Here is a 26528-nt window from a genome sequence, read left to right on the forward strand (position 1 = left end):
TATTGCAACGACCAAGGCTCAGATCCACCTCACCGCCTTCAAAAAGCGACGACCAACCGGTGGCCAAGAATCTGGAAAGAGAGACATCAGGTGAATCAAATAAAATGAATTCCGTCAATCACGAGGCGCCGCTGGCAGAGGATGAAAACGATGGTCCCACAATTTCTATAGCCATAGTCCAGCAGAAGAATCACAACTTGACGGTTAAAGGCTTCGTTAATGGTGTATTGCGTACATTGACATTGGACACCGGTGCAACAAAGTCCATTATTAGACCGGATTTGGTAAAAGGGAAGGTATTGCCGTTAAATGGAGTTAAATTGCGGACGGCCACAGGCGAGACTACAACGGTGCATGGAAAGGCCTACCAAAGACTGAGCATGGGTAGAAAATCGGTAAATTTCGATTTTATAGTGGCCGATATTGTGGACGAAGTTATACTTGGTGTAGACTTCATGATTGCCTTCGATATCAACCTGGACATAAAGCACCGTGTGATGACTTGGTCCAATATGGAAATACCGATTAATGTGGGCTACAAAGAGAAGAAAAGCATGTGTCGCCCTAGCGCAGAATCTGACGAAATCGCTGTAGATGTCCGTACGCTGAAGGTGGAAGCCGCCGAAAAATGGCCAGTACGAAAGCGGAAAAATCTCGCAACGAGGAGGAAAAAGCGAAGATGTACGTCGAGGAAACGTCCATCGAAAAGCGGCCGTACAACAAGGAAGGACAAGTCCGATGAAGACCAGGTGGCACTTAGGAAGGTGACCACAAAGAGAGAAGGTACAACGTCAAGATTCCTGGAGAGAAAGCAACGTCCAGAAGAGCAGAAGTCCAGAGCTGACGCAGTAGAGGGTACATCTAAATCGGTTGCCACCACTACGGAACGAGAACTGCGTCTAGTCAAGAGGAACAGGCTTAAGCGGGAGGCAGTGTTCCCAATGCCCATACCACCGAGAGGGAACTGTGCCTATTCGGGACGAACAGGCTTAAGCGGGAGGCAATGTTACGAATGTAACTGATAGGTTTAAGTTAGTTTAGTTTAATTTCCGTTAATTTAAAAATTTCAATTGTAACGTAAAGTTTTATTACGCAGTTACTTTATTTAAGCAACAACAATTATCATGTAGAATTATCTTCATTATTCTAGATGTTCTTTACCTTTCATTAATGTGCTTTTATTTTGTTTGCCATAGTCATGTAATTATTGTTTAGTTTGTCACTTCTTTTCTTACATTTATTTGTTGTTGTAATTAAGTCTGTCTGGTTACTTTCCCAGCAAGAATTGTCCAGCAAGAACTTTCTCAGAGAGTAAGGGGTTTTTATTCTCTTTTGCTAGAAAATTGTAAAAAGTAAACAGACACCTTCCCAGCAAAAACCAGCAAGCAATCAGCTGACTTGCCAAAACAGAACAATTTGTCCGCCAACAAAGGAAGCAATCACGTTGTATTTTATTAAAAATAAAAAAGAAAATAAAACAAAAAAGTATTTTTCCACTTTACAAATTTGTTCTCCATAAAACAATACAATTAGACTATGTTATTTCCACAATAAAATAGTTTTTAAGTGTTCACAAACATATGGCCCGTTCCCGTACTTTATAAAGTGGTAAAAGTCGTAAAAGTTGTAAAAGTCGTAAACGATTTTCATATAAATTTTGTGTACGGGAACGCAAAACGTGTAAAAGTGGTAAAAATTGTAAAATCTTTTTAGTTCTGGAACAGAGCTATAAATCAACAAAAAACTAAAAACGGCTGATTGATTGTTTTCAGGAAGAAGAAGAGCTTGCAAGTGCTTGCTAGAAGAAATTTGTCCAGCAAGAATTTGCAAGCTCTCAGTGAAAGAACTGTCAAAATGTCTCTCTCGAATCGCTCTCTTTTGCTGGTTTTTTGTGTTAACAGACGACTTCCAGCAACAATTGGTACAAATTGTTACAAATTTTAGGGTAACCAGACACAGCTATTATGTCATTGATCATCCCCCATGTATGTATGTGAGTATGGTTGTTCGCTTAGTGCGAATGTGCGTCTGTGTGTTCGTTGTACAGATTCGAGGTGTTGCCATATACTCTAGATATTTCTCGAACAGGGAGACTTTGGGATATAAATGCAGGGGAACTGGCAATGACGAGTAGTTGTGTTTTAAGCGTTGAACTGAACAGATCGGTAAAAGAATAGCTGCGTGCTAACTAGAGACTTGCTGTGTGCTTAGTAATTAAAGTCGGTTCTGAATAAGTGTAATAAAGTAAATAAAGCATTGTAGAAACGTAATCTAAAACGAACCCTGTTTTATTTGGTACAAATCGTATCGGGGAATAAAACAACGTCTACACGGAGATTAGTTAAATCTAATTCCGTAACAATATGTTTTCTGTTCTGTTTATTATCATTCTCATGTTTCTGTTGTCTGTTAGACCAGGGATGTATTTTATGCTGCAGTATTTTTTATTCTCTTCATTATTAACAGGGTTGCCATCGTTTAGCTTTCGTATGCTGTCTTGGATAAGTTGTGGGATTAATTTTTGGGGAAAACTATTGTTGCTTAAAATTGTGGTGATTTCTTTTATGTTGTTCTTGTGGAATTCTTGATCACTTATGCGCAAAACTCTCATTATAAAACTTTTAGCTGTATTAATGATTTGGGATTTTGGCTGTGTTGTATGGTAATTCATGATTCTACCAGAAGCAATGCTTTTATGATATCAATCAAATTTAATAGAATTTCCATTTCTGATTAATTTTGTGTCCAAATATGCAATTGAGTTGTTTGTTTCAATTTCAAAAGTGAATTGTATTTTCTCGTGGTACTTGTTAAGAGTTTTGAGAATTTCATTTGTGTCTTTCTTCTTAATAATTGCAAGTGTGTCATCCACATATTTGGTTATAAATAAACCTCTTGTTTTACACTTTATAAAACCTCTTGTTTTACACTTTAATGGGGTTTCTACACGGTATGTTTTTTACATATTCATGCATAGCAACTGTCACTTTTTTCGCCCATACGTAATTCCTTCTGCACGGCAAAATTTTATTTTTCATTCGATTTCTGTTGTTTTCTTTATTTATATAGCGCACAAACAAAACAGCTGTTTACCTTTGGTTGTACAGACGAGAATAGAGCGCGTTCTATTCGAAAAATATACATATGTATGCACATAACACTTTGATGCATTGAAATTTCTGTATGGTTCACACCATGTGTACAAAATTCAGATTTGTAAAAAGTGACAGTTGGTATGCACAAAACATACCGTGTAGAACACCCTTAAATGTCGACATTTGTTATGTTTTAGTATGAAGAATTGTTGTTGTATGTTGTTTACAACAACTTTTTCGACCATGGTATAAGTAAAGAGGTAGATTTAAATGAAAAAATCTATAGAACCCTTGTTTTCCTTCAATTCCTAAAACTTCAAAATAAAAGCAAGAAGTGGGTTTGTTTACAATGTATTTTTTGAGCATTTTATAAAAAACGCGAAAAATGAATGAAGAGTTAAGTTTTCTCCACATAATCGAGTTGTGAATATGATAAACTGATTGTTTCAATGCAAATCTCACCAATTTCTTCCATACAAATGGTCTAAAAACAATTTTAAAAATCATTGAATTCGATTGTTTTTAAAATTGTTTGGCATATTATTCAAACACCACACACACATACACAGTTTGTTTATATTGTTTTGAAGTTTTAGGCATACTCGAATAAAAAAAATTTAAATTGACATAAAGCTTTGGCTAACCTTTCTTATTAAACCATGTTTTCGACGTTTCATGTTCAATCAGCTGACGTGAATCGGCTACTTTATTCAATGTACATTGGCTAGTAGTTCTATTTTGCAGGTTCTGGAACAAACATTTATCAATCGAAATGACTAAATTTTTATTTGTTAATTTGTTAGTACGTCTAAGCTCTGTTCCAGAACCTGCAAGATGCTAATATTTTTACTACAACATTTTCCCCTTTATGTTATCGGAAAAATAATAAAAATTAGTAGATTCATGCAGTTCTGGAACAGACCAATTAAGTTTTTTATTTGCCATAATTTTCGACATAACAAGACGTTTACACCAGACAACTTGTCTTCAAATACAACTCTGATTTACTAACACATACATACATTTGTCGGCTGTCTCCCAGCTGTCCATCATATTGGCTGACTTCCGAAACGTCAGTTCATGGCACAATTATTCAGGTACCCGCATCAGCCCAGCTGATGTACTGCGTGCTGTCAAAAGAGTTGTTGTAATTGAAAAAATAAAAACAAAAATTTAAAAGAAAAATTGTGCATTTTTGTAATAATGCGTTTGTTAATACCTGCCTAACAAATTTTTCTTGAAAAAATTATGTGAATCGCTTTATTTTTGGAAAACATTTTTGACATTTCACAATACTGAACTGGTTTTTGTTGTATTTGTTGGCTGATGCATCTACCTGGTTAGTGTACCATGCGTCAGTTGCTTTGTCGTCGTACATGAAACTAGGGGTTCATAGATCGAGTTACATACTAGCGTAATTTTATGAAATTGCAGTAGTAGAGAACTCGATCTAAGAACCCCTAGTGCCATGCACAACTACAAAGCAACTGACGTTTCGGAAGTCTGCCATTTTCACCAATTTTTGCAAAAATTAGTGAAATAATAATTGAAATGTGTTGAAAACAAAATAACATGAACAACAACAAAAATGTGAACGATTGCGGCTTTTTTGGAATCAACCAAAAATATGTGTAAACACTTGTGTGTATTTCAAGATTTCGTGGAATCTAGTGAATTTCGGAGCATGAGTGTAAACAAGCTATATTAGGCCATGTTTATATTATGGCCTTTTGCAGGGTTAACCTTTTTAATGAGGATTTATTTGACGTATACGCAAAGGAATTGACATTTGAAACCCAGTGGGTTTGTTAAATCCGGCTATATATAAACGTACTATTATACACAATCGAATTGACATTTGAAACCCAGTGGCTTTATTAAACCCGATGCTCAATTCTGTTTGTATGAAAATGTTATACCCCGTTTATATATAACCGGATTTAACAAACCGACTGGGTTTTAAATGTCAATTCCATTGCTTATATTTCAAACAAATCCTTATAAAGAAGGTTGACCCTGCAAAAAGCTCTAATATAAACAGCATATTAAATGAAAACTTTTATAAAGGAGTAAAGTGTTAAATGAAAAAAATTGTACAGGAAAAATGTGAACGATTGCGGCTTTTTTGAAATCAACCAAAAATATGTGTAAACACTTGTGTGTATTTCAAGATTTCGTGGAATCTAGTGAATTTCGGAGCATGAGTGTAAACAAGCTATATTAGGCCATGTTTATATTATGGCCTTTTGCAGGGTTAACCTTTTTAATGAGGATTTATTTGACGTATACGCAAAGGAATTGACATTTGAAACCCAGTGGGTTTGTTAAATCCGGCTATATATAAACGTACTATTATACACAATCGAATTGACATTTGAAACCCAGTGGCTTTATTAAACCCGATGCTCAATTCTGTTTGTATGAAAATGTTATACCCCGTTTATATATAACCGGATTTAACAAACCGACTGGGTTTTAAATGTCAATTCCATTGCTTATATTTCAAACAAATCCTTATAAAGAAGGTTGACCCTGCAAAAAGCTCTAATATAAACAGCATATTAAATGAAAACTTTTATAAAGGAGTAAAGTGTTAAATGAAAAAAATTGTACAGGAAAAATGTGAACGATTGCGGCTTTTTTGAAATCAACCAAAAATATGTGTAAACACTTGTGTGTATTTCAAGATTTCGTGGAATCTAGTGAATTTCGGAGCATGAGTGTAAACAAGCTATATTAGGCCATGTTTATATTATGGCCTTTTGCAGGGTTAACCTTTTTAATGAGGATTTATTTGACGTATACGCAAAGGAATTGACATTTGAAACCCAGTGGGTTTGTTAAATCCGGCTATATATAAACGTACTATTATACACAATCGAATTGACATTTGAAACCCAGTGGGTTTATTAAACCCGATGCTCAATTCTGTTTGTATGAAAATGTTATACCCCGTTTATATATAACCGGATTTAACAAACCGACTGGGTTTTAAATGTCAATTCCATTGCTTATATTTCAAACAAATCCTTATAAAGAAGGTTGACCCTGCAAAAAGCTCTAATATAAACAGCATATTAAATGAAAACTTTTATAAAGGAGAAAAGTGTTAAATGAAAAAAATTGTACAGGAAATATTTTTCATTTCAAATTTTCAAAGAACAAGAATCCAGCCCCCGGTTATTTGAAAACGTACTACCTAATTAATGTGCTAGCAGAACAGACTGTCCCGATTTACAGATCTCTGCGCATCTCGATTTACAGATCTCTGCTCAAACATATGGGCCACGGGACGCTTTTCATATAGGAAGTTGTGCATGAAACATTTCATTTGTTTATCCGGCAACAGAAAGAAAACTTGACAAAACAAAAATGGTAAATTTATAATACAGATTGCAAAGAAAAAACACTAACAGATTGCAAAGAAAAAACACAATAACAGATTTAATATTCCCACATTGCAGTTATTCTATTCATTCTTCAAATCCCTGGTGGGAAAAGATGTTGTTGTTGAACTTAAAAACGATTTGAGGTAAAGTTTGCAATGTCCTACTCCCTTCCTTACAAATTATTTATTGAGTTGATAATTTTTCTTGCAGTATTTGCGGTACATTACACTCTGTGGACCAATACCTGAACATTAAATTAACAGACATCAGTGTTACCGATCCAGAGAAATATCCACACATGTTGTCGGTAAAAAATTGTTTTATACGTGGTTCTGTTGTGCGCTACGTCCAATTGCCGGGCGATGAAGTTGATACACAACTACTGCAAGATGCCGCTCGCAAAGAGGCAGTTAGCTCCAGATGAATCGAGTATAGCACTGTGGCTATATGCTTTGTGGTTCAATGAATGTCAGCTTAATTTATGTTCGATCTAAGTGATTAAAAACAATGAATTTTATACAAAAATGCGAGTCCAACATCAATTTCAATAAAACAAATATTTATCAATGAAAATCAAGAAAATGTCAACAAAATAAAGATGTGTTGAAACATTGGACAAATGAATATACATATTTGCTTTGATTGAACAAAACCCTGTTTGTTTTAAGAAAATAACTAAAAGCAATATTTTCATAAGCAAAACAATCAACTGGCCATGTAAAACTGAGTAAAGGTAATACATTTTCATAAACATTTTTATAGCAAGTTCGCCATAAGGCGAGCTGGCCAACTATGCTCGGATCGAAATGAAATTTTTATCACAGGTAGATCTCGTCACCCTGATCACAAATATAAATAACATTTGTTGTGGAAGTCCATACTTCCCGAGATATGGGCCTTTAAAGTTCAAAAAGTTCCTTTGTTAAATGCCAGCTGATAAGAGAAAATTTTTAAATTAAAAAAAGTTGTCCCCGTGCCCTAGATTTGCACCTGTCCATAGGAGAAAGTCTTAAATCCCCGGCCGAAGGCCGGCTACTTAAAAAAATATAATTAAAAAAAAATGAGCATAGTGCGTCAACTTGTTCCGCAATTTCGACAAGAAAAAATGATACATTAGTAATATCTTTTTTTTTTTTGCAAATGTGAGATCACTGTGGAAATGGGGGGTCTTGCTATTTTGGCAATGATAACATTATCAGCAAAATTTTATAGAATTGGATCTCTTGCAATTGGTTCCAACGAAGTGATGAGAGATCCGACCTTTCTTAAGTTTTTAACCAACTCCATGAGTGCTAAATACAATTTCAATAAGAGTAACTTTGTTTCGCTTATATTTTACTACAGATAGTGCTTGTCATACCAATTCGAACGACGTATTACTTTGGTTGTGGACATGTATAGGTACTTCCCGAAATTTGTTTGCGTTGCCGATATTTGCTCTTGTCCATGAGGAAAAAATATAATGTTTGTTTTGTTTTAGTTCAAGATTCAATTATATGATTGCTTAAGTCTGGAGTATTCCCCCATTGGCTTAACTTCATCATTAACATGAGAATACTCAATGCTTAAATAGTTCAGGTTTTCACTAGAAATATTATCATTTCAAAAACTGAAAAGCCAATTGATAATTCCCTTCGCCGGGATGAAATCATGATATTGGTAGCGACCAGTAAATTTTGCAGGCGGTCAGTGAGTTTTGTAAACATTACTCTCAATGGTAATGATGAAGTTAACGCAAGGGGGGAATTCTCCAGACTTAAGCAATCAGAAAAAATATAATTTTGAATTAATTATGGGTATTTATGGAACTTTCAATGCCTATATCTCGGGAAATCAACATTTCGCAGAAAAAAAAAAAATATTACTAAAATCAGTGCAAGAAACAATCTGTGGAAATTCATTTTAAAGGGCTTACTAAAGAGAACAGGTTCCCATTTGAAATCGGGTACAAAAAGCGGGCTAACGACAGTTCGGTTGTAATCTGAAGATCTTTCCTGGATGTCATTGAATGGAAAGAAAAGTAAAACATATAAATGTATTAATTAGTTGTGTGAATAGGAATGGACGTTGTAAACTGAAGAAATTGTGCCACTTCAGTTGCCTGAATCTACAAATCAATAGGAGTTAGATTCGTGGGTGCAGACGGGCAGTTGAAAAGACGCTGAGTGTCGTGAGGGCTTAGGTGTCAGGTTGGGCATCTTTTGAGAGTATGGGGAACAATGCGTTCTCTATAGGAATTGATAATGCTACAGTAATAGGTTTATGACTTTTTTACATTTTTTCTCAAAAATGATTTCCTGTAGTGAAGATGAATGATCTTTTGCCTATTAATGCCAAAAATAACAGTCATTTCTTTTATTATAAAAAGTTTCCGCACAAACCACTTTGAATTTTTTTTAAATACTATGAAATGAAAAAAAATGTTTTTCTCAAAAAATTATTTCCTGTTTAATGAATGAATGACCATTTATTTGCCTATTAATGACTAAAATAACTTTTGTTCCACTTAAATATTGAAAAAAATCCCGCACAAATCACTTTTAATTTGTATGATATTTGAAATAAAGTTATATAAAATGATATATTTGTAATAATACGATGATAAAATTAGTGAGAAACAAACGGTTATGTCATTTTGGTTATGTGGGGTGCCCCTACATAATTTTTTCAGTTAAATATCACTTACAATGACTTCAAAAAATTGTCCAAACTTTTGAAAAATAAAAACTTTAAAAGCTTTTTGTGCGGAAGGTTTTTTACTGAATTACTTTATAAATAAGATTTTATGTAATCTTAGGTAAAAACTAATCAAAATATAATACAGTAACCGGACCTAAGTTGTGCCCGAATGGAACTTGTTTGCCTTGGATGAAACTGACCAATAGAAGTGGTTCTACGTAACAAGTGAGATCCGCAAGCCTATCAAGCAGGTTTGAATAGCATTCACACAGATGCAGGCTTAGATGTGATATACAATTATCGTAATTACATCCCCGGTCCTCGAATTACATCGCAGCCGAAGAACGTCAACATCCACAACAAACCAACTCAATTACGTTCGGAATGGTGGATCCGTTTATATTTCTATAAGGCAATAATTGATGATGCACCGATAGGATGTCATTGTGTTGCCGTACTAGAAGAATCTCCGTTCGGCATTCTTACTTATTTGAATACTAATCCATCACGTTGCACTTACAGTGACTGTCACTGAAAATTATGCAACCTGAAATAAAAAATGTAAACGTTGATAACATGGAAACGGGTCGAGCTTTTTTACCGATTCAAAAAAATATTTTTTAGGAGGGTTGGCGTTTTTTGTTTGGGATGACGACTTCTATTTTGTTTTTTAATAAATTAAAGTTGTTTTAATAAAATATTAAAACAACGACTATGGAATTAAGCCTGACTATTTTTAAAAAACAAAGTATTTTTTAGGCTGAAAAGTTGTCTTTAAAATGGCATACGAACATATTCCGTTTACCGTATCGTTATACTAAAGTTTTATCGGATAATAAAAAGTAGGCATTTTTAAAGTGAGCATTAAAAATGATGCACCACAATAATCGATTACTAATTTCCAATTTTTTCGCTTTTTATGCCACTTTAGTAATCAGAATGGGGGAATAATAGGTTCCCTATCGTTTTCAGTAGTTTTGTCGTTGGTTCCGATAAAAAATTATGTTCCTGACGTAATTTTGGTATGATTGTAATTAATGTCCCTTTGTAGGCAATTTGGAATTTATTTTCCAACATATGACTATGAAAAATGATTAAGGGTTATGTCCAGAGTATGTACAAACAATCAATTAATATATGTAAAGTCGTGTATTAGCCAGGCTTGCCCCATATTAGACTAGTCTTTAACGGCGTTGCCCTGATAGAGGTAAAAATCAGGGCATAGAACAACATTTTTGCATTTTTCTTTGTTTGGTCATAAATGGCAACAATGGGTGTTGAAATTTTTGTTTTTGTAAAAGCAAACATGGTCAAAACATTGCTAACAATATTTCTGAAAAAAATCTAAATGATTGATCTGAACTTCCATATCTGAACGGTAAAACCTACCAAAACAAGTAAAAAAGTGTCAGTCGGCTTTGCCGACTGATATATACTAATGTGAAGCGAAACTTTTATCTCCGGACAGATCGAATGTATTTAAGGTCTCTTCAGAATTTTGTGACCCTTTTTGGACATTTGAACTTGCCGACAAAAGCGTGGATTAGGAATTAACTGCACTAAAACAAAAATGTTGAACTTTTTTAGGGCAGGTTCCCTTAGAGAGGACCGATATGGGCCATTTTAGAAGTTAAACTAAATTTTGGTAACATATTAGGAGATCGAAAGTTTGGACCAAATTGTTTGCCCCATTCAAGTGATATCGTCCTAGCATATTAGTGACATTTTTTAAATATTGGGGAGAAGTACCGAAAGTTGTGGACCGGTATTGCACATGAAACTAAGTTTGGATATAATATGTTGAAGAACAAATGTTGGACCAAATCGGTTGAACAATTCGAGATTTATCGGGTTCTCCGACCGCCACATATGGTGATATAGGGGTTTTTTTACACCTTTCGGGCTGTTTTCCCCAGAAATATGGACTTGCCCATGAAAAAACTTTTACCGTCGTAATGGAGGTAGAGAATGCAAATCGCTCCAACAAAAATCAAAGTGATTCGAGAGCAGATCGTAAAGTGAACTTATCCGAAATTTTGTGTGAGAGGTACCAGAAGGAGCAAACAAATATAGTCCATATTCGAACCTGATATATATCTGGTAGATATATTAAGATGTGCAAATTATGGATTACATCGGTCACTCCCTTCAAGAGTTATCGCGCACAAAATTTTTCCGAACATTTTTGAAGTTTTGTGGGGGAGGTACCTGAAGGAGTGGACCGATATAGCCCATATTCGAATTTAAACTATGTTTTAATAAAATATTACGAAGACCAAATTTTGGACCGAATCGACAGATCCGTTTGAAAGTTATTTTTCGCTCCAACTACTACACAAGGTGTCATAGGGGCTTTTTGCACCTTTCTGGCCATTTTCTCAGGTAGTATGGACTTGCCCCTGATGGAACTTGTACCGTCGTATGGGGGGAAGTGAATACAAGTTGCTGCAACAAAAATCAAAGCGATTCGAGAGCAGGTCCTAAACTGAACTTATCCGAAATTTTGTGTGGGAGGTACCCGAAGGAGTGGGCCGATTGAGTCCATATTGGAACCTCATTTAAGTCTGGTAGAAATTTCACGATGCGCAAAGTATGGACCAAAGCGGTTACTCCCTTTAAGAGTTATCGTACCCGAACATTTTGGAACTTTTGTGGGGGAGGTACCGGAAGGAGTGGACCGATATAGCTCATCTTCGAACTTAAACTAAGTTTGAACAAAATATTACGAAGGCCAAAATTTGAACCGAATCGGTTCATCCGTTCGAGAGTTATCTTGCGCTCCAGCTCAGGAAGTATAGACTTGCCCCTGATGAAACTTGTACCGTCGTATGGGGGGAAGTGAATACAAGTTGCTGCAACAAAAATCAAAGCGATTCGAGAGCAGGTCCTAAACTGAACTTATCCGAAATTTTGTGTGGGAGGTACCCGAAGGAGTGGGCCGATTGAGTCCATATTGGAACCTCATTTAAGTCTGGTAGAAATTTCACGATGCGCAAAGTATGGACCAAAGCGGTTACTCCCTTTAAGAGTTATCGTACCCGAACATTTTGGAACTTTTGTGGGGGAGGTACCGGAAGGAGTGGACCGATATAGCTCATCTTCGAACTTAAACTAAGTTTGAACAAAATATTACGAAGGCCAAAATTTGAACCGAATCGGTTCATCCGTTCGAGAGTTATCGTGCGCACCAGCCAGCCAGACAGACAGACGGACGGACATTGCTAAATCAACTCCAAATTGTCTGAAACATGTTTCGTCCAAACATACTTGGGGTCTAAAACCATTATTTCGATTAGTCACATTTTGCCCGTATGAAAGTGTATATCACCAATATTTTTGAAAATTTAACATAGCTGAAGCTAAGGTTTACCCTTTCAGATAACGCGACTTGTGATTGTATATTATAAAAATTAAATATTTTTGGATAAAATAAAATGTTTTTGGACGTGGCAAAAATATTGGCCTTAAAAGATAATTTGCGTGGAAGCTGTGGCTATGTTTATGTTAAAAATTGGTAAAAATAGGTTGAAGCCAACATGTCTTTTTTTGTTTTCTTTCGATTTGTGAGTAAACCACACTTCTCTCGATATTCCTGTCAAAGTAAAAGTAGAAGCAAACTAAATAAGGATCGTCTCACTCATGTATTACTTTTCAAAATTTGAACTGCTTCTACCATTAAATGATGCTGACATTTTGAAGCCAGATTTACAGTGTTTTTTGAAATTAACTTAAAATTACATTCCGCATACAGGTTTTTGGAAAAATCATATATTGGATTGTAGTACTTGCGATTCTGAGTTATTTGATACGTATATTGTGAATGTAGTCTGCACAGCTTCCTAGAAGTCTGCACCCAAATGCGGAAATTTTGTGCGAACATTTTTCTAAAAATCATATTTTTCGGGTCTAATATTTGCAATTGTCTCTAGAATACCTCGTACTCCATTGCACATTTTAGTTTTTTACGTTCCGGATCCAACAAATCATTCCTCGTGAAAATCCATCTACTAAAACGCGAGTTACGAGAAATTCCAAAGTAGAAAAATCACCTAAAATTGTTTTTGAAAATATCGCGTATTTTATCGCGTTTTCTGCGGATCGTTTCCACTGCAATGAAAAAACTAGTGCAGCATCTTCGTTTTAGCGGAAATAGAGATTTGAAAACTTCACTGATAAGGGAGCTACAATCATTTTATCCCAAAAAATAGTGTGTGATGCTACATCCGCGGTTCTTGATTGATCGCCTTCAAATAGATATATTTCGATGTAGAATTTCATGGTGGACACTGAAATCGGATGCGGACAAAAATTGTATGCACTTTGCGCAAATTAGCGATATTTTATAGGGTTTTTAATGCTAAGATGCAGCCGATGCTACACCTTAGCGTCCAAATTATATTTCGAAAAATATATACAACTTAATAGATATGGTCTTGCTGTACATGAAAATCACATGCGGACAAAATGATTTTGATAATTTCGCGATTTACACGTATTTTAAAATGCATATAAATTAAAATGGGTTATTTGACCTCTATTTTCATTTCAGAAGCTTCGAGATATATCCTCATCAACCCACTTACCTTCCCTAATGGGAAAGCTTTAATACGAATGTCAATAAAGCAAAATCCGTCTATTGGGAGATTTAAGCAAAATGAAGGAAGTATTCCTATAGATTTTTACTATACTTTCTACTACATAATGCATGTGAAAAAATATTTTTTCAAACAAAAAATTATTTTTTTGACCAAAATATGTTCTTATTTTGGCTGTAACATCGAAACTATAACACCAATCTGTATGATTGTAGTCTCATTTGATTTGCCGTGAAGTTTTGATCCACATCAAATTTTTATGTAATTTTATGACCACTAAATGGGCATTAATTTGAAAAAAAATTGACTTATATTCAATAATTTATCAATTTTATGTACATTCCGCGAATTCTGTGTAACATTTTGCAACAATTGTGCTCATTAAAATAATTAGCGTTTTTATAATATTTTCTTTCTTAGAAAGCGAAATAAAAGCGCCATAACTTTTGTCCGCAACAACCAAAAAGTGGCTCGCGACCAGATTCGTACTGGGAATTTTTTTCTTAACCTACATATCAAAAATCGTTGATGTAGCGCGAAAAAAATTTATCCTTTTTTTCTGAAATATGAAATAATTGACAATATTCGTGATATACCCTTTCTAGCCTAAAGGCTGAGGGTATAAATATAATGCAGGTCAATCTTGTACAGAATTTTCACTGCTACAAAATGTTCTTTAGTGTCACATCGATAGGACTTGCGGTTTCCTAGCAAAATCGTGAAAACCTAAAAACCCCTAAAAATGCCAACTTGAATAGCGATTTATTTAAAAAGCGCCACGGTGATTTTTTTTTGAAGTTTTGCCTTTGTTTTTTGATTTTTCTCATCTATGAACATTTTATTTTCAGAATCCGCAAAAACTTCCAAGGTGTAAGCAGCTTCCATTTAAAGTTGCTTCAAGAGCACCGTGAATTTCAATATTTTCAGTCCTGGGGCGTACTTTCGTACGTACACCAATATCAGAAGTGATTGGGGAACTCCCTGAAATTTGGTCAATTAGGTAAGAATGGTTTCAGACGTTCGGTAGCAGTTCGAAAAGATTTGAATTTGAATGGCCTTAGTGAAACAGACCATTATTTTTTTTTTTGAGGGTATACAAATACGTGAAAGCATTCAAGTATAATATTTAGAAACACTTTTCAATCGCCATTAGTATCAAAATATTACTTACCGTACCATCCAAGGTCTATACCAGGTCGGTCGATAAGTCTAACTAATTTGGTCTGTTACAGAACTGCAAGAATCTACTAATTATACCCTATACCACAATGTGGAAAAGGGTATAATAAGTTTGTTTTCCCAAAAATTCATGTAACGCCGCGAAATATTCGTCGTAGACCCCTCATGTGGTATACCAAACTTCATATCTCGACGAGATAAAGCGATTTAGCGATGTGTGTCCGTCCGTCCGTCCGTCCGTCTGTCCGTCCATTAAAAATTGTAATCAAGCTAGAGGCCGCAATTATGGACCGATTGTCACGAAATTTAGTATGGAGGTCGGGTTTGGACCAGAATAGAACTGATTAGTTTTTGGCGATGATCGTGAAATGTTAAAGGGATGAAATGGACCAAAAACAAAATTTTTGCTCGATTTTGTAGCCGCTCTGTAGGTCGCAATAATAGTCCGATCGGCGCGAAATTTTAAACGTAGTTTTGGTTTGAGATGAAGAAGTAGCGTGCAAGTCAACGGTATGATCGGATAATATTTAGCGGGTTAAATTGATCAAAACTTTTGTGTATACATTTAAATAAAAGTTATCATTTATCAAAAGCTAGCCCGGAAAGCTAGTGCACAGGGATAGTGGTATAGGGTATCACATGGTCGGCCCCGTCCGACTATAGTCTGTTCTTACTTGTTTTATTTATGTTTATATTACACTGTGCAGCAGCATTTTTGGGGGGTGGAAAATTTCTTTTGGAGATGAAAGCCCTTAATGAGTATACTAAGAACCCAAAAGGAAATTTTCGCCATAGGTCAAGTTTCTGAGATATCGCGCGATGAAGTTTTTGATTTTTCTCTATAATACTTGGGAAAATAGCTCCATATCTCTGTTTGGCGTTGTTGTAGCTTCGTTTTGAGGTGACATGTCTTCAGTGAAATCGATTGGCGAATCTTTTTGTAGAATATTTCATTCTTCTAACTCAATGCCTTTCATGTCCTTTTCGTCCTTTATTTCTTGAACCGTAGTGAAAGTTCCACAAGATTAGATTTTTCAGCATCCAAGTATTCTACAAAAAAGTTGCTCAGAAGATTTTAGGTACGTTTCTCTTGGACAATTAATCGATGTTGTCCCGTTTTCATTGTCATTTTTGACATTTATTCGGACTTGGTTCAGAATTAAACTATGTTTGGTTTTTCTGTATATTCGTTATTTGTTATGTATAGGTATGTAGACATAACAATTGGTTATTGCTTATGTAGACATATGGGGTGCTTCTGAAATTTTTACGACAAATAGATCTTGTAATGACGAACACGTTGATAACAAATTTTCTTGGAGGATATATCCGGCTATCTCAATTTTTGAACCGGATATTCCGACATTAAAACCGATTTTTGAACCGGTTTTAAGTAACCGATTAAACTTATATGTATACCATTAAAACGCTTATAGTAACCAATTGTTACGTCTACATACCTATACATAACAAATAACGAATATACAGAAAAACCAAACATAGTTTAATTCTGAACCAAGTCCGAATAAATGTCAAAAATGACAATGAAAACGGGACAAAATCGATTAATTGTGAAAGAGAACCGTACCTAAAATCTTCTGAGCAATTTTTGTGTAGAATACTTGGATGCTGAAAAATCTCATCTTGTGGTACTTTCACTACGGTTCAAGAAATAAAGGACGAAAAGGACATGAAAGGCATTAAGTTAGAAGAATGAAATATTCTACAAAAAGATTCGCCAATCGATTTCACTGAAGACATGTCACCTCAAAACGAAGCTACAACAACGCCAAACAGAGATATGGAGCTATTTTCCCAAGTATTATAGAGAAAAAATCAAAAACTTCATCGCGCGATATCTCAGAAACTTGACCTATGGCGAAAATTTCCTTTTGGGTTCTTAGTATACTCATCAAGGGCTTTCATCTCCAAAAGAAATTTTCCACTCCCCAGACTTTGAGTTTCATTTTGTGTCACAGTGTTATAAAGGACAAATTGTTATCGTATTAAACATTTATAGATTCTTGCTGGTTCTAGAACTGATCTATAGTTATATTTGCTGTCAGAGCACTTTATTGTGATTTGAAATTGCTATACAGTGAAATTAGTCTTATTGCCCGACCTGATATGAACCTTGGTACTATCGGTAATAGACTTCCTGGTTTCTGCTAAACCTTATTCAAACTCAGCTACAACAAAAATTTAGTAGAAAAACACAATGTACACTGAAAAATACATATAAACTTTTTATTTAATAAAATTTCGTTGATAAGTAGATTTTAACAATTTTTTTTTTTGATAAATAAACACATACTATATAAATTATGTTTACATAAAACTAGGGTTATTTCTTGTATAAACTTCACATTAAAATATATCTACATATATATAACAAGAGAATGTTGTATTCTGTTAACAAAGGATAATTTGCTTTAATTTTGTCTTGGCCATTTTTTCTGTTTTTTTTTTAATAAAACAATTTTTGAAATTGTATTATTTTGTTTTATTTTGAAATGATGTTAACCAAAAATTTCAAATATTTTTACATTGAAGAAGACTATGCAACAACATTATTTTGGTGGTCGAGAATAGGTGGTGAGTTGGCAACAATGGACTTGTGACCATAATCAATTAAGCAGTATTTAAGATAAGTGTTACTAATAAATATATTTAATTGCGGATTACACCAGAAATCCAATTACCAACATTGGTTAAATCACAGTAAGTTTTCCATAGAAAAATATATTGTTTTTTTCAACATTTACAATATACATACATATTTATGTATGTGCATGATTTATGATTTATTGGTCTGATTTAATAACCCAGTTTTTTTGTTTTTGATTGGAAACAACCTATTTAACTTTACACAATGCAATTTTTATTTGGATCAGTTTAACTGATTTGATTCGACAATTCCAACAAATTATTCTACATTACTTTAGTGACATGAAAATTTTTATTTATTTATATTTTAATGTTGCTTTTATTACTAATCTGTATATACGAAGTATGTACACAATTTATAAAAAAAACTTAATACATATTTACATTCACGTGTGTTTTGTTCCTTCATGTTCAGAACAGTCAGGTGGTATAACCCTGAATATTTGATTAAAATAAATATAATTCGTTAATAGACAGTTCTAAATCATTTGAGATTTTCACATAAAAACTCTAAAAAACCGAATTGTGGAAAAAAAAGAAAAAATGTAGCAGGTTCCTTGCAACCATGTTTTTGCTAAAATAATATTTTTTTCGACTTTAATCGATGATTCGGTGAAAAAACCTCACGCACAAAATGATTTTAAAATTTGAATTTATCAAAATTAGGAAAGTGATGTCGTAAACGCTTTCATTTAAAGATATAATTTTTTTAACAAAAAACAAAAAATTTAAATTTTTTTCAAAGTGATCTGTGCATGACCTTTTTCAATATTTGAATGAAATAAACATTATTATAGTTATTAGTAGGCTTATATTTATTCATACGTGCAACAAAAAATAATTTTTGAAATTTTTTTTTTCATTTGATAATTTTTTTCAAAAAATTATATTTTTAAAATCGATTTGTGCGTGAACTTTTTTTATATTTAAATGGAATTAATTATAGCGTATTGATTATTAGGCAAAAGTTCATTCATCCCTGCTACAGGAAATCATTTTTGAGAAAAAATGTCAAAAATCGTAACCCTAATGTATACTAGACAGACCCAAAAAAAAAAAAATTTTGTTTGGAACTTTCATTTTACTTCATTATTTTTTTATTCAACCCAAGAACCTTGTATAAAAAATGTTGGAAATCCGATTCGATTTTCACCATTTTTTGTAGGATTCGTTTTATTACCCACAACAATGAACTGGTAAACAATTTTCATCGATTGGACCATAAATGTGGGTTTTAAAGAATTTTCGTGAAAATTGACCTTTGGCCCCATAAAAATTACTATGGAAACAAAGATCGCCCGGGTGGCACGGTTTTAACTTAACCGATCGTCATAAAATTTCATACATACATATATGTATAAATTTGTTGGGTCAAATGGAAAAAAATAGGGGTAGGATTCATCACGTTGTGATAGATGGAAGACATGCACCAAGCTTGTTGGATGTACGATCGTTCCGAGGTGGAAACATAGACTCGGACCACTACCTTGTTGCAGCAAAGGTACGTACCAGATTAAACCTAGCAAACAAAGTGCGAACAGACACAACACGGAAGTTGGACATCGGTAAGCTGCAATCACAACATATAGCCACAGCATATTCCACTCAACTGGCCCAACAGCTTAATTTTGATTACTCCTCGTCCCGATTACATAACAGAACAATGGCAAAACATTGTCCACTCCATGCAAACAACCGCAAAATCAGAACTTGGATACCAGAGACCTCCACCAAGGAATCCATGGTATAACCAGGAGTGTCGTGCTGCTACCGAAGAGAAAAATGCGGCATATAGGGATGCGGCATACTTTACAATCAGTAGGAACACGTAGCACACGAGAGTGGTATCGGGAGAAAAGGAGAGAGGAGAGACGTCTTTTCCATCTGGCAGGATTGGATTGAGCATCCTATGTCCAGGCCACAAGAAGGGAGATAAGACTGTGTGCTCCAAATACAGGGGTATAAGTCTGCTCCTGATTGCATATAAGATAGTATCTGGCATATTGTGTGAGAGACTAAAGCCCATGGTCAACGAAATAATTGGACCATACCAATGCGGCTTTAGACCTGGCAAGTCCACCATTGACCAGATATTTACCATGCGGCAAATCCTGGAGAACAAGGGACAAGGGAGACTACTCTCATATCTATATGGGACCTACAGTTTATCGCCGCGTCCGAACGTCGTGTCCTAAGACACCACTTGTAGAGAAAAAATTTTATATGGCTGAAATACTCAGGAAATGTCGCCTACATTTTGATGTTGCCTGGTCGGGGGCGCAAAGCTCAACTCGGACCTACTCTGGAATTTTGTACCTATAATTTTGAGGAAGTTATACCCTAGACAGACGGCAGCGTTAATTTGCATTAGTTCCCTTAATTCAAATTAATTCGTTCATTATTCACATCAGAATGCACAAAATCAAACTGAATTTATACTGCATTTAGGTATTTCAATATGGCAATACTGTAAAGCATAGTACACACGGTCCAACAAAACTGACAGTCATCGAGGTCTATTTCGTTAATATCAAAGTCTAGCTGACGAATTACTTTCCTAATCACTAAATTATACCTTAAATGTTGTATTTCAATCATTTTTAGCTAACAAAAAGTTTTTATTTGCCAGAAAATTGCCGTAAAAGTACGTTGACTGTCAGTTTTGTTGGACCGTGTGTACTATGCTTAAAAGAGAGCTCATGGCTCTGCTCTGAGACACAAGGAGTGCAAATGATAATGCGGTACAAACAAACAATTGCAGTGCAAACAACAACAAAATACATGTTAACCAACAATCAGCTGATTCATAAATGCAGAAACTGCAGTCACACCGATACTATCCATGGTAATATATCGTTCCGAAGCCTGGGTACTTGTGCTAGCAGGCAGTACTTGATGTGAGTGAGTGAAAAATGAAAAAGCAAGCAATATAAAAAATCGGCATAATTTATGTAATAATTTAAATCAAGTCTTCGAATTTTAATGGTAAAAGTGTCAACTTTTCACGAAAGCCTGTTCAATACCATACGAGTATATAACATTTGTGTAGTGATGTAGAGTTCGGTGACCTATCCACCAATGAGTGCACCCCGTTTCATATTAACTCAATCATATGGGACCAAAAGGGATGTTTCTTGTCGTTTCGGCGAGGATGTTCCATAATTGAGTGATTCTAGTAGTTTTTCAACTTTTCAAAATATTGATTTTATAAGAATTTCACTGTTTAAAGTTATTTTGCGAGCGGAAAATTCTGAGGGAAATATTCATAATTGCCCTATACATGTCTGAAATACTGTCTCCAACATTACGACTTTAACGATTGCATTAAAGGCATCAATGTCTTGCTCTATGAAAATCTTCAATTTATTTCTTTTAATTTCCAATTTAATTGCCTTATAAACATTTTAATTTTACATTTTCATAGAACAAGCATTGAGCCTTTATTTCTTCAACTGTATGCCCATTAACACTTTTCTTTGCAATAATACATTTGCATTGGAGTCAGATAATAAGTCTGTCTGGTTACTTTCCCAGCAAGAATTGTCCAGCAAGAACTTTCTCAGAGAGTAAGGGGTTTTTATTCTCTTTTGCTAGAAAATTTTAAAAAGTAAACAGACACCATCCCAGCAAAAACCAGCAAGCAATCAGCTGACTTGCCAAAACAGAACAATTTGTCCGCCAACAAAGGAAGCAAACACGTTGTATTTTATTAAAAATAAAAAAGAAAATGGAACAAAAAAGTATTTTGCCACTTTACAAATTTGTTCTCCATAAAACAATACAATTAGACTATGTTATTTCCACAATAAAATTGTTTTTAATGTTCACAAACATAAATCAACAAAAAACTAAAAACAGCTGATTGATTGTTTTCAGGAAGAAGAAGAGCTTGCAAGTGCTTGCTAGAAGAAATTTGTCCAGCAAGAATTTGCAAGCTCTCAGTGAAAGAACTGTCAAAATGTCTCTCTCGAATCGCTCTCTTTTGCTGGTTTTTTGTGTTAACAGACGACTTCCAGCAACAATTTGTACAAATTGTTACAAATTTTAGGGTAACCAGACACAGCTAATATTTTATACTGAGTAATTTCTTGGGAAAGTATTTGATATTTAAGAACGTTTTCACACGCTAAGGTTTGCCTGCTCAAAAATGCGTTGTCCGTTTTGGTTCTCATTCGTAAATTGTGTCAGTGTTGAAACAAAATGTGGAAGTAAGTGAACGAAAACGTACATAAAGTACCATACATACAACACTAGCATGTAAGATATTATCTACCTGTTTCATCATATTTTTTTACAAATAAAGGTGTTCTTCTCTTACATTATTTTTTTTTTACATGGCATGCGCGCATGAGGCAACAATTTTAACAACGCATATGCTAAGTTTACATTTACGAAATCCACTCGATTTCAACTGTCAATTCCATAGCTCAAACGTCAAATGAAATCTCATCTGGATTTCATTTGACGTTTAACCTATGGATTTGACAGTTGAAAACGAGTGGATTTCGTAAATGTAAACCAAGCATACATTTTACCCAATTTTATGGGATTCACAAGAATTACTTTTTTAATTTTCAAATACAATACACACATAAACCTTTTTGGTACATTTATGTAAAACCGTACTTCTTTTTGTTCAAAAAGTACGCTTGTATACAATGACTTCAAAAACGCAACACTAGATGTGAAAATTACGAATGAGAGTCAAAACGGAAACCACGTTTTTGAGCAGTCAAACCTTATCGTCTGAAAACGTTCTAACAGACACAACACTCAATATTGTTTCATTCTCATGTATCCATTATATCCCACTCAGGTAATCTGCAAAAAATCGAGTAGGGGTAGGAGAACGTAATTTTTATTCTTTTTTGAGTATTAAATGTCAATTAATGAAAATTATATCAACCATAAAATAAAGGGTAAAGTTGTTTGCGTGGCAAAGAAATTATAACGAAAAAACACATTATTAAATTAGCATATTATGTGTATTGTCTTTAATTTTTAATGTACCTATAAAAATATTATTATTAATTAAATACAAAGTAAAATAATTTGTAATTATGGTCAATTAGGTTTTAGTTTGATTTACATCATTTGCTTTTGCTTTTATAATTAAATTGTTTTTTTGCGTTTTAAAACACAGCCTTAGAATTTTCTTATGTATTACATTATTATATATGCATTAGTAATTTCTATATGTATTAGCCATTAACGGTGTTTTTGTGTATTCTTTTGTTAAAACTATATACAAAATGAAATATCCTATGCATGGCACAATTAACAAGGTAGTGGTATCACACCAGCTGTTCGAATATGAAGTGTCAAATCCCTTTATAAAAAAATATTTTTGTTGTAATTTCCCCAACAACATAAAGAAATTTTTGAAATAACATATTACAAATATGTCGATGCCACTACCTGGTCGATATGCCTTGATCCTACGTTACACATATTCAGCGCAATCATGAATAAAAATTCTGTGCGGAATTTTTGATTTTTCATATTTATATGTTGGAAAAAACCTTTAAAAACTAGAAATTTTTAGCCAAATTGCCTACAGAAGGACACTAATAACGACCATGCTATTCTGATTGCTAAAATGACATAAAAAGCCAATAATTTGGAAATTATTAATCGATTATTGTAGTACATCACTTTCAATGCTCATTGTAAAAATTTCCATTTTTGGTTTTTCAGTAAAATTTTAGTATAACGGTACTGTATCAAAGTTTACATGTTTCATTTCAGTTTGCATCATTTTCAATGACAGTCACTGTAGGTGCACCTTTTGGTACAGTCTCCTTAGAACGGTACTTCCGGAATAACTTAAATTTGTTATTTAGTCTTCGCTAGGGGTAAAATCCCTTGCAAAAATCATACAGTATAGGTCCACGTTTTGATATAGCCCCATATACGATTTTTTTAACATTTTCTACTTATTCGCAAAAACTATCCATATATATCCAGGTTTTAATCTAGCCCCCATGTTCCGGTATTACCCAATTTTATGTATTTCCAGGGTTTTTGTTTATTGTCAAATTTTCACACCAAGTTTGGTTGGTTTTGGTATAAAAAGTTCGTATTCAAGTATTTTTAGCAATGAACGCAAACAAACGAAACGATTCCCGTACCGTTCACACAAAGTCACAAATTTTTAATTTTTTCTGAATAGTTTCGTTCTTAAAACAACACAAAACCACAAACTTTTCAACTGAAGAAGAACAAAACTATACGACTGTTGAAATGTAATTCGGCTATGCTGTTCGGAGTTGTTTGATTCATGAATGAAACGAAATGAATCATGGTAAATTCAGACACACACACATTTGATTGTTTAACAACCCATAAAGCTGACATCACATACGTGGAATATGCTGCGGTCGATGTATCAATTAACCACCAAACGTTTGCGGTGTGTATTGTATGGTTTCGTTTTCTATGAGTTGTTGTGAAGTTGAGAACGTTTCATTTTTCGTTTTGTTCGCACCCAGGAATGTAAACAAAACGAAACTAAACGGTTCGGTCAACTTGGGTTATGTTTCGTTTTGTTCTGCTCTTATGGAAAATACGAAATGCAAAATTTTGCAAACCGTTCATAAAGTCTATTTTCGTACGCTGATTTTTAGAAAAACATAAGTTGGCCATGATGGAAATCTTTTAAGGTTATTGGGTGAGAGTATTTTACCGACGGCTAAGCCGAATGATCCTGTCAGAACAGACATATGAACTAACAACAATTCCCATAAAACCTAATTTTTGTGGAGAGCTAGACTTTATAAGTTAAGTCTCAAACGGGAACTTTTTGGTAAAACAACAAGTAAAAAACTATCAGTCGGCTTTGCCGACAGAGATATACCCTCAGCCTACGTGAATTGGAACTTTCTTTTACTGACAGATCGAATGTATTTATAGTCTTTTCAGAATTTTGTGGCCCTTTTTGGACATTTGAACTTGCCGACAAATATATGGATTAGGACTCAAGTTTACAAGTGCTGCGGGATAGGTACCTGAAGAAATGGACCGACATAGTCTATAATGGAAGTGGATCTTATTTTGGGAGTCATATCTTTTCGATAGATATTGTGCCCACTAGTCATTTCAGTGGGTCATCGTATAACTGTTGGACCAGTAAGCCAAGAAGCATGGATTTGTCCACGAAAAACGTAATATCGCTGTAAACAGGACCACAACGAACAGCATCGGTATACATTTCCAAAGGATCTTTGAACAGATCCTAACCTGCACTTATGTACAAATGTTGAGCTTTTGTGGGGGAGGTTCCCTAAGGAGAGAACCGATTTTAGAAGTCAAACTAAATTTGGACAAAATATTAGGAGATCCAAGGTTTGGACAAAATTGGTTGTCCCGTTAAAAAGATATCGTGCATACCATTTTAGTGACATTTTTTTTTAAATATTGGCGGAAGTATGGGGGGCAGTGAATGTAAGTTGTTACAACAAAAATCAAAGCGATTCGAGAGAACTGAACTTATCCGAAATTTTGTGTGGGAGGTACTCGAAGGAGTGGGCCGATTGAGTCCATATTGGAACCTCAGCTAAGCCTGGTAGAAATTTCACGATGTGCAAAGTATGGACCAAATCAATTACTCCCTTCAAGAGTTTTCGACCTTTTTCGAACTTTTGTGTGGGAGGTACCCGACGGAGTAGACCGATATGGCCCGTCTTCGAACTTAAACTAAGTTTAGGCAAAATATTACGATACCCAAAATTTGGTTCTAATTGGTTGACCCGTTCGAGAGTTATCGTGCGCACCAGCCAGACAGACGGACGGACATTACTAAATCGACTCCAAATTGTCTGAAACGGATTTCGTCCAAACATACTTGGGGTCTAAAACCATTATTTCGATGAGGCACATTTTGCCCGTATGAAAGTGTACACGGTGCTCTTGAAACAATTTTAAATGGAAGGTGGTTACACCTTGGAAGTTTTTACGGATTCTGAAACTACAATGTTCATAGATGAGAAAAATCAAAAAACAAAAAATATCGCCGGAGCGCTTTTTAAATAAATCGCGATTTAAGTTGAAATTTTTAGGGGTTGTTCAGGTTTTCACGATTTCTCTTAGAAACCGCAAGTCCAATCAAAATGGTGCTAAAGAAAATGTTGTAGCTATGAAAATTCTCTACAAGATTGAGCTTTATGGTATTCTCGTCGGTTTTACGCTTTTTGAGATATAGAACTTCAAATTGGGACAACTCAAATTCAATTCAATTCAATTCTGTATCGCCCCCTTATAAAACAATGTCATGACTACAAATTCACTACTTAAACTTATACATATATCTAAAAAATGGTACAACTTAGGATAAATTATTTAAGCCAGTCTTGTAGAGAATTTTCACAGCTTTAAGATTTTCTCAGGTCCCATATCGATAAGACTTACGGTATTCAAGCAAAATCGCGAAACCCTAACAAAAAAACATAAAAATGTAAACTGAGCTTCTTTATCTCAAAAATGGTACAGGCTGGGAACAAATGATAAACGTCAATCTTCTAGAGAATTTTCACAGCTACAACATTTTCTTTAGCTCCATTTCGATTGGACTTGCTGTTTCCAAGCAAAATCGTGAAAACCTAAAAAACACCTAAAAATGTGAATTTTGACCGCGATTTATTTAAAAATCCCTACACCGATTTTTTCTTGTTTTTGGATTTTTCTCATCTATGAACATTGCTGTTTCAGAATTCACAAAAACTTCCCCTGTGTAAGCGGTTTTCATCAAAAGTTAGTTAAGGCGCACCCTTTGTGACATTGTTTTATAAGGGGGCGATACAGTCAGTGCATTGTCCCAATTTGAACTTCTATATCTCAGAAATGGTAAAAACTACGAAAATATCATAAAGGTTGATCTTGTAGAGAATTTTCATAGCTACAACATTTTCCTTAGTCTCATTTTGATA

At 34.4% G+C, this 26528-nt stretch overlaps 2 protein-coding genes across 2 annotated transcripts in view; one reads left to right on the forward strand and one right to left on the reverse strand.

Annotated features, from left to right (window-relative positions):
* LOC141404301 (gonadotropin-releasing hormone receptor-like) overlaps nt 1-26528 on the reverse strand; it is a 262725-nt gene that overhangs the window by 68770 nt on the left and 167427 nt on the right. The gene's annotated exons all lie outside the window — the stretch shown is intronic.
* Nucleotides 6350-7108, forward strand: LOC141401533 (U6 snRNA-associated Sm-like protein LSm2). Its single transcript, XM_073981827.1, has 3 exons — nt 6350-6470; nt 6560-6627; nt 6695-7108. The coding sequence occupies exons 1-3, from the start codon at nt 6468-6470 to the stop codon at nt 6906-6908; spliced, it is 285 nt and encodes a 94-aa protein (XP_073837928.1). The 5' UTR covers nt 6350-6467; the 3' UTR covers nt 6909-7108.

This window comes from Musca autumnalis, unplaced genomic scaffold (assembly GCF_047663935.1).
Source record: "Musca autumnalis isolate F117 unplaced genomic scaffold, ASM4766393v1 scaffold_4, whole genome shotgun sequence".
NCBI classification, from domain to species: Eukaryota; Metazoa; Arthropoda; class Insecta; order Diptera; family Muscidae; genus Musca; species Musca autumnalis.